The sequence below is a fragment of the Opisthocomus hoazin genome, chromosome 3 (assembly GCF_030867145.1).
Source record: "Opisthocomus hoazin isolate bOpiHoa1 chromosome 3, bOpiHoa1.hap1, whole genome shotgun sequence".
NCBI classification, from domain to species: Eukaryota; Metazoa; Chordata; class Aves; order Opisthocomiformes; family Opisthocomidae; genus Opisthocomus; species Opisthocomus hoazin.
Genome location: NC_134416.1, coordinates 26,577,069 through 26,591,773, shown reverse-complemented (window position 1 = coordinate 26,591,773; position 14,705 = coordinate 26,577,069). Strand labels below are relative to the sequence as shown.

Here is a 14,705-nt window from a genome sequence, read left to right as displayed (position 1 = left end):
CTTCTGCAGACTCTACAAGCTTTGCTCTCCATCATCTTGACATGATGACTGAGTCATTGCTGCATGATAACACAGACACTGAATGATAATGTTCATGGTGCTTTAGTCACTGCAGGGAGCAAAAGATTGTCACTGAAAGCAAGAGAAACAAAGCAAAGACATTCATGTCATTAGAAGGCAGTAAGTACAAGAACCTTGTGGCAATTTCAAAGCAGTAAAAAAGCCCCATGCAAACCCAACCCCCCCCCCAAAAAATGGAAGAGAAACATTAAAAAGTAGCAGGTTAGAGTCATAAAACAAAGTAAATGGAGTCACGATCCATTTACTCCTAAGCTGGAGCCTCACAGAATTAAAGCAGGCTTTAAATGAGAGTTAACTATCTGGGTACAAGTCTGTTGTGTACACAAAACACATATTTTGGTTGTTTTTCACAGGAACCTCTTTCCAGTGGAGATATCTTTGGCTGCTGAAGAAAAAGGTTTCAAATGTAATCCATATCAGCTGGCAAAATTACTTTGTTTTGAGCAGTATGAAAGTTAAGTCTGGACATGTTAGCTAAGACTCTGGTGGAGATTTTAACTGCTGTAAAGCTGATTTAGTTCTAGGGCATTAAATGTCAGCCAGATGTAGGCTTGTCCACAAGAGGAGATGTACTTCTGTGTTGCTGCTTCACCTCAGCCAGCATGAAGAAGCTGTGTCCAAGGAGCTAGCGTTTGCTTTGCGGTGAGTCATTGCTTCCACACATGGAGGGGTTTCCTCCAAACCTTGCACTCATCATGGTCCAGACCTTGCATTCACCATAGGCCTCTGCATCACAGGGTTGTCTCTGTGGTACACAGCTGGATACGAAGGGGAATATAGCCAGAGACTCAGTGCATGCCTTGTCTAAGAGTTGAACTCCAACGACCCTGTGATTTCCCACTATCACAGTTCCATAATCTCTCTTCATTTCCCCATTATGGGCAGAGCAGTCCATACCACCAAACAAGGCCAAAGATTCTAGCCTAGAGGATGTAAATCAACCATGGGCGTCATGGAGGAGAGCGCAGCTATACTGATATAACCTCAATTTAAGCGGTACACATCTGTTTGTTTTGATATTGACTATTTACTTTCAAGCATACTCTGCAAATATCACTGCCACATTTCTTAAGAGCTCTGCTCCAGGCCTGGCGTTGATTCTCACACCAACTGGCTGTCTTTTGAGGCTGCTGGCAGTACGTTTCAAAGTCCAGATTAGTCACAGAATGGAAAGCATATCTCCCAACTGTTCACATTAACAAATGCCATTCTTCTGGGACAATCTGTGGTGACATTATAAACACGAGCGTAACAGTTTATACATGTCACCAAAACTCCAAATGGAATACTCGCAGGCTCCAGCTACTAGGTTAGCCAAAGGTCCTCATCTCCCTTAGGACTGAAGTGCACAGTCTGCTGTTTGCTCATCTTTCTAAAGTCTTGGGTTTGAGTTTGGTCAAATTTCTACTTGAGTCATTTGGATTCTTTTGATTCCTTCAAACAGGAGTAAATCAGATCCAGCAGAGTGTTGGAGACATGCAAGGATAAGATTCAGACATCTTTTTTTTCGATGCCCAAAGTAGACTTCAAGACCACAGGAAGAGAAAGTTCATACTTGAGCTTCAAAGAGCAATAAAGTCTTCTTTGGGTCACAAAACTGTAAGGGGCCACAGTGTCATAGACAAGATTTTATGAGAAGGGAAACTTTTATTTAAAAAGTTAAATCAATGAGTATTTTCCTGTCGATTTAGCCAGACAAACTCCCTCATCAAGGAGTCAAATGAGCACTAGGGCAAATGAAACAGCAGAACCACAGATTCAAGATGGGAGAAACACCACCTCTTTGGGTGGCAGTGATGGCCTAGATCCACACCGCAACCTCATGAAATCTCAGGAGCAGACAGGTATTTGCCTGAGCAGCCAGACCTGCACCCTACATCACCTTGCAACTCCCAGGCAAGGCTGTGAGATACCAAAATCAACACAGTAGCCACGGCCAGTTTAATTTGAAGTCCATTATTTGCAGAGTAGTCTCGAAGTTGGGGGCAGGGAGGCCAAGGTACTGCACTGAGCCAGACACCGGCTGGCTAATGCACTAAACAGAGCAGGCATTCAGACTCGGCCCATGCCTGGTCTTTCCTACCTGGTGCTGACTAAGGGAAGGGGAGCACTCACCCTGCTCTGTTGGCTCCAGACTAAATCTGATTCTGCTGCTCTGGATCACTGTGCTGAAGAGCATTGCCTGTGTTTTAAGCCCTGTAGTCAGTGGCTGAGCTGGATATCAGGTAGAGCCTGCACTATGCCCCCAGTCTTTCTGTAAAATACCATTTTGAAGCAGTACAAAGCAAAACTAATTTCTACACTAGGTGGGATATGTATAACTCGTGACTCAAGTTTCCTTGCATTTGTCTTCTGCACTCCATTTTCTGACAAACGACAAGAACTGTAGTGTTCCTTATTGTCTAGAAATTTCAGAATTAACATTCTCAAACCTCTTAAAACAGATTATCATAATTACGAAGCTCCTGTTTAACTCACTGTCACCTTAATCATAAAAAAAAAAATAACCAGATGCACATGTTCTTTAATGTCCACAGAAAAACTGAAAACTCATTTCATCATAGCAGCTGCTGGGAGGGGAAGTGTTGAAAATGGTCTGAGATCTGGGAAAAATAGCCCAGCGAGAATCGGGAAACAGGCACTTGGCAGAGCTACAGCTGGTGCTCAGCACGGCCCCAGCACTGCGAGGGCAGTTTTGTTTCCAGTATCCTGGCTGAGGTGTCCAGGAGAAGCCACCAAAACTGCTTCAGTCAAAATTAACTGGAAGTTGTCAGCCTAAATAAAATGGCTTTTCTCACCAGCTTCTGCTGGCTGTGAGGCTAGAAAGCACTCATTCAAGCAGCTCTGCCAGCTTGCTGAAGAGATGAAAGTGTCCAGAATAGATGGAGGATGAACTTTCCCATCAATAGTATTTGCTTTCAGTTTGTGTGCCCCAAGCTCGAAACGTGTATCTGCTGCCCAGTACCGTGCTGGGCTTTGGGGCGAAACTGCAACAGGCGCCTGAGTCCTTCCAGCCTTAGTAGAAGAAACCCGAGCAGGGTGATAGAGACCTGCCAATAACACAGCACTAGGAAATTAGGCTGTTCTGGGACCCAGAGCAGTTCTTCGGGGAAACCAGATAAGCAGGTCTCTCCTCAGGCTGGCTCGATAGCTGCATGCTACCTCCAGTGTTTGGGCTACTTTGCCACCCAGGGCATCTGTTGCAGACCTGGTGCCCCATCCCCTGTCTCTGTACTCAGAGGCATAAACAGCTCTATGGCCTACTCCCACTCTCCTTGAAGCCACCAATTCAAAAAAGCTACATTTCCCTAAGGAATTTGAGTGTCACAATGATACAAACGTGCTTATGGTACAGTGCAAGGGGACAGACAAGGGGTGAGGCTCTCCTGGGCTTATCTCCCTTCCCTTTGTGTAAGGAGTGAGTTCCCATGCAGCAGCTGATCTTTCTTTAACCCGGAGGCTGCAGCTTGTATAAGGTGTGTGCTCATTTCACACCAGACATGTTGTGATCTTTACATCTGCTGGGACAGTTGATGTTTGGCAAGGCAGAATGGATGTATGACATGAGAGTAAAAATGATATGGGCAATCCTTTCTAACTAGTGCTGTATTTTGCTTTCTCGTGTCAGCTTCTCAGTCACACTAACGCAAATCAGAGCACAACCCCCAGCAGATCAGACTCATAGCTCTGGCACAGCCTGAAAGCTTGGGTGCAAAGCTGGCCCAGCTGACAGTCCTGCATTTATGACCCAAAGCCACACATCCTTTTCTATCAGAGCTTAATTAAATGGGGACTAAACCATGGAAATGCTGCTGGATTCCTGACAGCAGAACAACACCAGAAGAGTGTGCATCTGGCAGCAACTGTTTGCAGTGCTGCTTCATCATATGCTTTGACTTTTGGATTCCCTATGACTGATTCAAAAAAGGTGTATTTGAAAGGCTGGACAAAGTCCTTTTCCTAACTTTTGATTTATAAGGGCTGAAAATAACACACATTTCCCACCTAAGAAAACAGTATGCATTTTCTCCCATACACATTTTCCCATAAGACAAAGGAAACTGAAACTGTGTGAACTCTGAAATCTGACAGGTAAAGAACAACACGATGAAATAAATTTAGTGTCTAGATATCCTTGTTTTCTTTCAATGAATCATTTTAGAATAAGGAGCGGGGCGGGGGGAGCAAGAGGAAAAACTTTTCACTGTAGTCTTCAGAGATGAGTACAGCAGCAGAGAGCTGGGTGAAGACCTATTTGTCTCTCCTCTCCCCATGCTCAAGGACTGGTTTACTGATTAACCCGAAACAGTTAACATCTGCATTCCATAAGGGAGCAGACTACAGCGTGACATACCCTATAGAGACTGAGAAAAATGACATTTAAAAAACTGTCCAAGACACTTGAAGTGGAAAAAAACAAGAGGGTTTGCCTTCACCTTTAATACCCTCATAATATCTGGTGGTTGCTTCTTGCAGAGGAAAGTGGCCCTGGTTGCAACCCAAGTGCGCTGTGGCCATGCTGCCATTTTGGCTCCCATCTGCACTTCATGAACACCTTGGCTTGCTCTAGAGCTTTCCCTGATTGAAAACCACGTTTGGAAATGTCATTGTTTAAGTGCTCTAAAACGTCCTGCTGAATGGCCTCAAGTTGTGTCAGGGGAGGTTTAGACCAGATATGAGGAAAAACTTCATTACTGACAGAGATGTGAAGCATTGGAATGGGTTGCCCAGGGGAAGTGGTGGAGTCACCATCCCTGGAACTGTTCAGAAAACATGTGGATACGGCACTTCAGGACATGGCTTAGCAGGCAAGGTGGTGCTGGGTTGACGGTTGGACCTAATGATCTTAGAGGTCTTTTCCAGCCTTAATGATTCTATGATTTTATGTTTGTAGGATGTGCCATGACAACTCTCTTCTCTGGTGGCAGTGCCAGCTGAAGAGATGCTCACTGTTTCTGGGGTGCTTCCTCAGCCAACGGAAATGGAGAAATAATCTTCCTCTCCACAGTGGCAGCTCATGTCCTTCCTGCACTGGGTCTCTCACAGCACAGAGGCAGCAGCTCCCACAGTGGCAGAAGTACCAGCAGGGAATTGCTGCCACTGGAAGAAACTGGGACCAAACCATGCCCTCACCTTGCTGAGGCTCTGTGGCACTAGGCATCAAACCCTTGGCAAGGTGGGGTGAGTTGAAGCACTGAAGACCTTCTCCTTGAACAGAATGAGCTAAAAACCTTAATTGTGGCACTTCACATGAAATCTAGATTTCATCTATATGATAGAAGTGAGCGTAGAAAGACCTCCCAACAATGTATTTACTGTGTGGGATTTCTCATCGCACCTGACAGCAGCCTCCACCACCTCCTGATTAGAGCACGCGAAGGATCAGGTTTCCTGGCTGCACATATTCACCACCTGCACGTATGGCCTGTGACAGGCTGTGATATATTGTCATGGGACAAGAGGCCACAGATCCATCTGAACGAGCTGTCAACATTTTAAACCTCAAATATAGAGCCAAAATGATTTATTAATTACCACAAAACACGAAATCGAACAATCTCTCGAGGTGAGTGTCTGGGCACCCAGTAATAACTCTGAATCTTTAAGAGACAGGCAAAGGAGGAAAGAGAAGCAGAAGGGAAATGAATTTCCAGCTCAGCTTCCACACTTGAACAACTGCACACAACAGCCTTGTGATCTACCAAGTTATGGAAGTAGTACTACATCCGAGCTTTCATTGACTATTGCCACCCAGCTCTTTCTCCTTCTCTGACACAAAGTCAAATCAAGATCAGTACTGTAGTTAATAATATCAATTGATACTGCAAAAGGTTTTTGTCCTTAAACAACAATATCGGAAATAAATAAACAACCTTTGAGAAGTGCTGAGGGAAATAAAAAAGGATGAAACTGATGCAATTACATACACTTTCTGTTAAGCAGACCAAATCCACATGTGGTGGCTTCTTATGTGCGTTACTCCAGCAGGCCCAAAAATATTACAATAGTATTAGTTTGTCAGGAAATACTTCAGGCAATGAAGTACATATTTCATCAGATTTTACTGCATCATTAAACACACCCGTGTCCCACAACAAACAGTGCAGGGCGGAGACAGGGAAGGCTGTGGGAGCACGGAACCTTGTGTTGCGTATTTCAAAGGTGCAGTTCCTCAAGCAGCATCAACCAAGCTGCAACCGAGCTACACCCACGCTGATGCCAAGGAGATGTCCTACCTCCACCCTGTTTTCCTACGACCACACATTCCCCCTGCAACCCTCATGCCGACAGCTAGCACCAATTGTCCTGATGAGGGATCTGGCAGGAGAATAACCCCGATTAACAAAAAAGCAAAGAGGTCTGACGTCAGCGCAAGGAGGCATTATACTACATAGCCACGCAGACACAGGCACCTTAATTTATTCCCAGGAGCTGTGTGTTTACATTGTTTCAGGCTTGCTCTTGTGCCACGAATTTCCCTGAAGCGTGTGTCAGATCTGCTGATCCCAGGTGAATGTCTCCGATGTCCACATGGCACTAGGCAGCTGTGACCAGCCGCTGTGCTGAGCCCCTCATGCTTACGGGCTCCTGAAAGGGGAGCTCACTCTTTCACCGCCTGATGGTTTGTGGGGATGAAGGAACTGAAAATCCTCCCCCAGAAGCAATTCTACTCAGCTTTCCTGGGGTGTTTCCAGGTAGATGAGAGCTGATGCAGTTATAATCCCTTGTAGAGGTAAAAAAGCAAGACCTCCGCTTCAAAACCTAACAGAGAGGATGAAACGGCCTCAAGAAAAGGGGAAGGGAAAGAGCCTTCACATGAAGTCCTGAACCTGGTCTGATCCACTGACTCACAGCCAGGACAGCCCATTTGCCAGGAATGGAGGGAGGAAATGGTTTCTGATATTTAAAAAAAATGTAAAATGTGGACATGGGGGTGTACAGAAGTGTTTAACTCTTGGGAAAATGAAGGCTGACAAAAACACACAACCTGTAGTTACCCATTAGCTGCTCCAGAGCCTCAACTCTACAAGTAGATGGAAACAAAAAAGATCAGTCCTGCCTGCAGATACCCAAGCAACATAAAAAAAATTCAGGTCTTCCCAGAAAGCTACCAGGCTTAAAACACAGCAACTCTCACACAACCACACCAAGAAGTACAGGAGCAGGGCTGGGATGCTTTGCAAGAAAACCAACAACCCCACGGTGACGTGCAGGTGGGTGTCCCCATGCCAAGGGAGTTCCCTGTTCCTGCCTGCCTCTGCCAGCTCTGCAAGCTCTCCCAGCCCCGGGGCCCTAACTCCCAAATGCAGAGCAACTCCTGGCTCCACACTCTTGTCTCCCATGAGAGATCCCAGCTCTGGCCCCGGGAAGCACTGCCGCCAGCCGTCACCCAGGAGTCCTGCTGCTCCGGAGACTTGAGCACAGGAATTCCATTTTCCTTCGCTCTGAGAACATGGGACTGAGAAATGCCTTCTGCCATCGATATATTGACCCGGTAGCGAACATGGAATCCGGAGGGGAAAGTTTATGGGACCTGGCCCAGGCTATGACCTGCTACTAGGCTGCTCACAGGGAAAGGAGAGTTTATGCAAGCCATTTTGTGCACAATTTATGCCAATAATTTGCATCATAAATAAGTGGTTTGCCTTTTATGCAGGGAAAAACAAGAATGTTGAATATCATCCCATGCCTCCTAGTTTGTGAAGCAAAAAGCAGGGAAAAGGTAAAGGGTTTAATCAACCTCCAATTCATTTTTATTGTTAGCAGATGCTACAACTTGCTAGTTTTCAGGGGCTGCTTCAGTCTCTCTTTTGCAGTTGCCCAAATGCATTGTCAGCACTGACAGCAACAGAAACACCGATGACAAAAACCAGCGATGCTCTAGCACAGAACAACGCAGCTCTCTGCCTGGTTGCTACTCAGAAAGGACTGCTTGGAGGGGGAAGCCATGGTGGCGCGGGCTGAACTGCGGGGTGACGAAAGAGCAGGTGTCAGCAGCAAATGAGCGCTGGAAGGGGGCTCTGCAGAGGGTGGTGAGGAGACGCTGAAATGATTACCCCGCTCTCCCCAAGCCCACACATTCCTGGGCCACAGCACAGTGCTGCGCAGTGGGCACTTACCTTGTGTGTGCTGTACCAGGGGCCGGAGAGGGGCCCGCTGCCGGCACCCGGCTCCCCAAAGGATGCGTTCCAGGATGCCCACTCCGAAACCGGGAGGATGGCCATGTCCCTGCCCTCAGGCCCCGGCCACTGGCCATGCCATGGGCTGTCACACGCGTGGGGACGGCTGGCTGTGGGGAGAGGCGAGCGGGACTGGGACGTGGCACTCGCTTCCTGGTGTGGGAAAGGCTGCTCAGGTGGGTCACTCCGCACGCCGTGTGCCTGGCCAGGGGCTGCGGCTGCCACCGGGATCCGGGGCACCCTCAGCTGGGGAGGATTTGTAGCACAGGAGGGCAAGGGGAGCTTGAGGGAAGGTTTGGCTGCTCCTTCCCAGGGCATTCAGGTGCCTTTTTTTTTTTTTTCCTCCCTCTGACTTCCCCGGTGCCCCTCCCTGCTCTGAAAAGGCAGCCTGGGAATTTAACTCCTTCCAATCAGTGCCCAAATCTAATGGTCAGCTATTAATTCCTCACTTTTAGGTTGCAAGAGTTGGAAGTTGTTCCCATACGCGTGTCATCACTTGCATAAATTCTTACTTCTGTCATGTATTCTTCACTTGTATTTCCTGGATAGGTTCTTTGCAGAGATTTCAGGCAATGGGTTTGTTCCCAGGCTGTGGCTTTGTCCATTCCTTCTGTTAGTTTTGATTTGATTACTTAAGCTCTCCTGGGGAAAACAACAACTGAAAAACCTCCTTAAAAGGGAGAGTAGGAGCTAGCAAGGTAGGAGCTTGGAAGAAATACATAGGAGACAGAAATAGGCTTCTAGGAAAGCACAGAAAGGAAGAATTAAGCCACTGCATTTTCAGGCTCTGGACAGGATAACTGCTTGTAATCCAGAGAGCTCATATGGTTCCTTGGAAGGATTGAGTCGTATCAGTTTATCCTGTTGGTCAGCTGGGCTTGAAAATGTCCAAAGTCCCAACAACTACTGTAGCAGATGAGGGTCAGTGGGCAGTTATTCTACCACCTGCTATAGCAGAGTTTTCTCCTACTCTTAAAAAGTAGGATTGAGTGCTTAGTTTCAGTGGGACTGGTGGTCCTACTATCAGCAAGAGGCACCAGGAGACAAGAGGACAAGTCAGCATGCAGGAGAGCAGGATGGGGAGTGAGCTTCCAGCGGGTGAGGAGGTATGACGCTGAATTGAAATAAACAGCAGCAAAGTTGACTGCAGAGAAAGAAATAAGGATACAGACTGTCAGTACGATTAACATATTCAAAAATTGAAGGAACATGTAATTACAAGAAAAAAAATGCAGTTAAATCGTCTCCTACTTTACTACATAAACAATGCCTGCATTAGTGAAAGGGATTTGATGTGAATCCAGCCAGAAGGTGATATAGGAAAGGCAAAAGTGGCAAGGTAATGCCTCAGTTAGATGGTGAAATTACACCTTAAAATACGAAACCTCCCTTTATAACAAGAAATGTTTTTTTCATCTGTGTGACCTAACTTGAAATACCAGTTTCTGTGATGGAAGTACCTGTGAGTCCTTGGCAAACACTGGAGCTAGCTGCAACCATGTATACGTAGGGACACTGAAAAAAACCAGCTCCGATATTTCACGGCTATATGTAAGTTACTGCAGACTATTTTTACAGTGTTGTATAATTATTCTCCGGAGTCTAAGCTTACATTTAGAAAAAAAAACTTTTAGGCAGTTTGGGTTATGGTTGCTAAAATCCCTTTAAAATAGAACTGGAGTGTAAACTGCCACAGTGATATTTGCCCCCTTTAGAGAGAGCTGAAACAATAGCTCAGAGGGAAGTGTGAGTGGACCCATTCTTCCAACTGGAGCCCTAAACTGGAAGTCTGCTGACAATTTAAGTGTCAACATCAGCTACTTCAAGGCGGATCATTTTAGCAGAAACACCAGGCTAATGTTCTTATTTGTCATCCTCAATTTGCACTTGTTGGATAGCAGTTCCTGGGGCGAAGAGGAAAGTAGCAACCGGTTGTCAAAGGTTGCTGGGCTGTGGAAAGTTCTTGCTTTCCTCTGCGTCCTTCACCCACAGTCACCTCTGCCTCAGCTCAAAATGGGGAGCAAAGAGGTCGATGCTTCCCCAGGCTGGGGAATTGTCTTCGGTAGCCAAAAGCCACAGAGGTCCCTGCCAGCTTGCCAGTGACCTCTGCAGTATGGTTCTCTGTTGCCAAAAATGTGCAAGCTGGTAAGAGATTGCAAAGGAGTGTAAGGGGGGTGGGAGGAGAGGAGCAGCCCAAAATATCTCTTGAGGACAGTTCTTGCTGTTTTGCTTCATTCTTGTTGGTTCACTGCCTAAACTGTGATTTTCTCTTTCATAAGAAAGCTATTGGAACAGGTTTTCTGTAATGTTGTCTACGTAGAGCCCTCATTGAATTGCTTTTGAAGTTGGTCTAGCAGTGAAGGATTGCTATTCTCCACTGGGTCCAGACGTGCCCACTCTGTCTACACATGCCAGGTGCCCTTATGGCATCCCTTATTTATTAAAAATCTGTGATTGTCTTGCATGTGTAAGAGCCCAAATATATTCAGATTAATTTAACCTTTCTTTACATTGTAAGCCAGCCCGATTAAGAAAGTAAGCAGCATTTTAGAAACTATTTCTGCTCAGTAACCACCTTCCATTAGAAAATACAACTCCGTATGTGCAAATATCTCTATATTTGTGCATTGCTGTTTTCAGGCTGAAAGTGACGCCGAGGTGATTGGCATAAAGGTATTAAAGCCCTTGGGACTGACACTTCAGCTGTTCTGAGGAAATGTGCCATGGAGTGGAAGTCGAAGATGGGATCTGTACGATGTTTTGACTGAGAACATTATTTCCAGTTTTCAGTGGCACTCAGCTGTCCTGCAACTTCTGCCCAAAGTCGAGTCCTGTTTGATGGTCCTTCAAAGCAGGGGTGTCCTCTGCCAGGTGGGCTAGCAGAATAGACTAGAACCACTTCAAAACCGTGGAAATATAAGGTGTTTTCAGTGGGCACCACAATACATTAGCAAAACAGCACAGCAGAGGTCTGGCACCACAGTAAAGGCCACACCACTGGGGACATGCTCACAATACACCATGTATGATTCCCTGCATGCATGTTTTTTGGTTATTGTCCTTGTACTGTAGGCAATCTGGGGTAGCTCAAGAAATACCTCAGGGAAAGTATCTTCAGAAAGGTGACCTGACTTGCTATTGTTTGCTCTGTCTGTTTTACATCTGGGCAAAGGCAACAGAAGTACCGGTTTGTGTCTGGCTGTGGTGGTGGACCTACAGCAGAATCGGGACAGGACTAATTCTCCCTGTGAGTAACATCTTGCTCCGTCTGAGTAGCACACAGCAGGAGGTAAGACCTGTGAAGATGGAGTAGATGCTGCTTGAGTTGGTTTGCTACAAAAGCTCAAGTTTGACTAAACTAAATAATCTGCAAGGTGACGACAATCTTTGACTCCTCCCATTCTATTGCCAGTCATTTTGGGGTAGAAAAGAAGGGCTACACAGCCTGAGAAATGACATCCACTTTCTCTAGTCCTTTCCATCAGGCTCTTAACAGCTTGGGTTACCCCTGAGCAATGGAGACACAAGAGACTGTAGTGGGTTTTAGTTGCATGGATTCCCTTACTTTGAAGCTGTATTTCTATCTGATATTCTTTGGCCAAGCATGGGTCTCTGTTAACAGAAGATGATGTTCCTCTGTCGAGTCACAAGGCTTTGGAGACTAGAATGGGTGCTTTGTCGACCTCAGGTTCAGATGATCCAGGACAGTGCTTGATCCATGCGTCTCCCTGAGCTCTGGCTTGTCTGATGTTGGGACCACATAGACCAACAGAATCATTATGCAGTTTCCTACCTCTAGTTGCTTTAGCCTCCTGAAGTCATCCATGGATAGCTTGACCTGGCACCAGGGTCACTTCATTTCAGATACTCAATGCACTTGGATGTCTGGAGGAAACAAGAGGGCCTTTCGTGTTTGCTTACCTGTGTCCCACCACTTCTCTGAGGTTACACTTCATCACTGTAGATGAACCGTATTCTTAGCTGAGAAGAGCTCATATCCTTGACTACTGAGCTCTGGTCACAGTTACTAAGACTCCCTAAATCAGAAAATGAAAGAGCTTATGGTTTCCTCCTCTGCCAAACAGGAAAACAGCCCTTCCTCCAGGGTACCTAGGTGTTCCTACCACCGTCTGCTCTGCACTGTGAGGACAAAGCCAGGTGATGGGAAGTTCCCTGCTGGGATGAATGGTCAAAGCTGGGTAATACAGGAGAAAGTTGAAGACCTTGCTTTTACCTGCTGCTCAGAGGACGTGGCTGTTAGTGCCAGATTACTGTGAAAACTGCTAAGCTTGTGCAGGACGATCAGAGGTGTTTCTGCATGAAAAGTCCACTGGCAGACTTTTGCTGGGTCAGTTACTCTATGCAAGACCACACCTGAAGGCCTGAACCTGCAAGCGGGGGAACCCGCCTGGGATGGGTTGCAGGCAATTGTATACTGTGTAGTGTTAGTGCAGGAGAACTTGTGGAAGAAGTGTACAGACAGTCTGTTGATTTTTACTAGCAGCTTTCATCTCCCTTCCGCCAGCAGCTTTACAAGTCCATGGCGCAAGCATGTACTACCGCATAAGCTATCAATTACGGTCGTGACTGGAAGTTGCTTTCCATCTTGAAGTCTACAAATGTATGAAAACCAGGAGTCCTGGAATCAAGATGTACATTACAGACCTTGGAGAAGGCTTTTGTCCTTCCTTTCTGGATGGTGGATCAGTGAGAAATTTGTAGACTTTAGACATTTTCATTTTTGCCTTTTAGACTCTACCAATTTAGGCTTAATCCTGATCCTTTTAAAATCAATGGCAAAGTTCCCGCTGACTTCAAAAGAGATGGTCTAAGCTCTCAAATACTTTAAAGAACAATTTAAAACAAACAAACTTAAGATGGATAAGAATTGTGTTTTCTCTCTCTATTAGCTATGCAACTTATTTTCTCCAAATGTAAACGTTACCTGGAGACCTAAGAAGTGATGTGGTTTTTATTATTTCTTTAGGAGGCTACAGTACCCAAAGTATATTCCATACATACTTCTTCATTTAGGAGCCAAACATAGCTGTGTAAAGTGAGCAGCTTGTTTACAGTAGGCCCTTATGGCTTGCTATCAAATTAGTGGCAAATCAGGACTGTAGTAAACAGAGGTCAAAGATCAAACCCACAATTTCACATAAAATTCCAGACCATGTACACAAAATTTAAAATGCAAAATCTTCAAATCACAAGACCATCAACTGCTCTTAAAACTAATCAAAAGCAGGATAAGGACTGGAGGAAATGAAATTTAAACATGATTTTAATCCAAATTTTAATGGAACAGCTACATCACGGGTATCTTTTAAACCATGACAGCTGACTCCATGCTACTTATTCTCACTTGCCATGAAACAAGGTTTTAGTACATCTCACACTATTCATACATGCCATTTTGCTTCTTCTTCTCCATTTTGAAATAAAGATAAAATAAATTACATGAGAACTGTTACCACCTAAGACTTTATAGTGGCTCTGTTCCTGCTGAAGCCCCCAGTGGTTTTGCATCTGGTATTTTTAGTGCAGTGATTCTCTGTGTTCGGAATGGGAAATTGTAAGGTGCTGTTTGTCCCGCTTTGTGCTGGAAAGGCTGTGTTTGAACACAGTCAGGTCCCTTGGCTGGTGGTCCCATCCTAACCTGGAAGCCAGTGCCCACCTAAGCGTCTCGCAGGAGATCCAGGACCATGCCAGTCCCATATGTGTGCATTAGACTAAACCCCAGTCTGAAGTGGTCTGGGAGGAATCCTGTTTCTGGACCCAACTAAGGGAAAATATACATGCATACTCCTTAAAACCAAAACTTATTTGCTTAATGAAGATTTGGTTACTGAATGCCACCAGATGTCAGCATACACTATATGATTAAAAGCAAGTGTCTAAGACCTCTGAGAAGTGAGCAGTGATGAAACTGCCTTCTGTCTCATGGAAATGATGTACTGGATCAGCTTTGCTGTGGGAAAAATTATGGCATGGATTAGCTGGAAGAAATTGCCTGTGAGGTTTTGCTCAAATATCTGCTCAGTTCTTCCATCCTTGAGGGGTGCCCATCTGACTTCCCTCCATCCCTTCTCCCCATCTACCGGCCTGGGAGAGGCATGGATCAGCCCCATCCCCAGGCTACACCTCCCTGGGGTCTCCCAGCACAGGTCCACAGACCTGCATCTTCCTTGGATCCTGGGCAAGGGGAGGAACTTGCTGTGGAACCAAGACTTGGTTTTCTTAGGTAGTTAAGGAAGGTGCACCTCAACCCCACATACCACAACAGTATCTGCTCTGGCTGTGTAGGAACATGAGAACTCACTGAGGAGGTGGGCACCGACAGTGGCTAGTGACGGCTTAGAGAAAACAACACGAGTAGCTGGAAAATTGTGGTGTGACTTTTTGTTTCCTGACATACTCTTTCCCACTCTGGCAAACACCAGA

The 14,705-nt window shown here is 45.8% G+C and overlaps 1 protein-coding gene across 1 annotated transcript in view; it reads right to left on the bottom strand.

Moving 5' to 3' along the window:
- The window catches only part of NIPAL2 (NIPA like domain containing 2), a 56,016-nt gene extending 47,437 nt beyond the window's left edge, over positions 1-8,579 (bottom strand). Inside the window, 3 exon segments of the mRNA XM_075415229.1 lie at positions 8,202-8,288; positions 8,291-8,476; positions 8,478-8,579. Of these exon segments, the coding sequence (XP_075271344.1) occupies positions 8,202-8,288; positions 8,291-8,476; positions 8,478-8,579 (375 nt within the window).
- Positions 8,580-14,705: the final 6,126 nt, after the last annotated feature.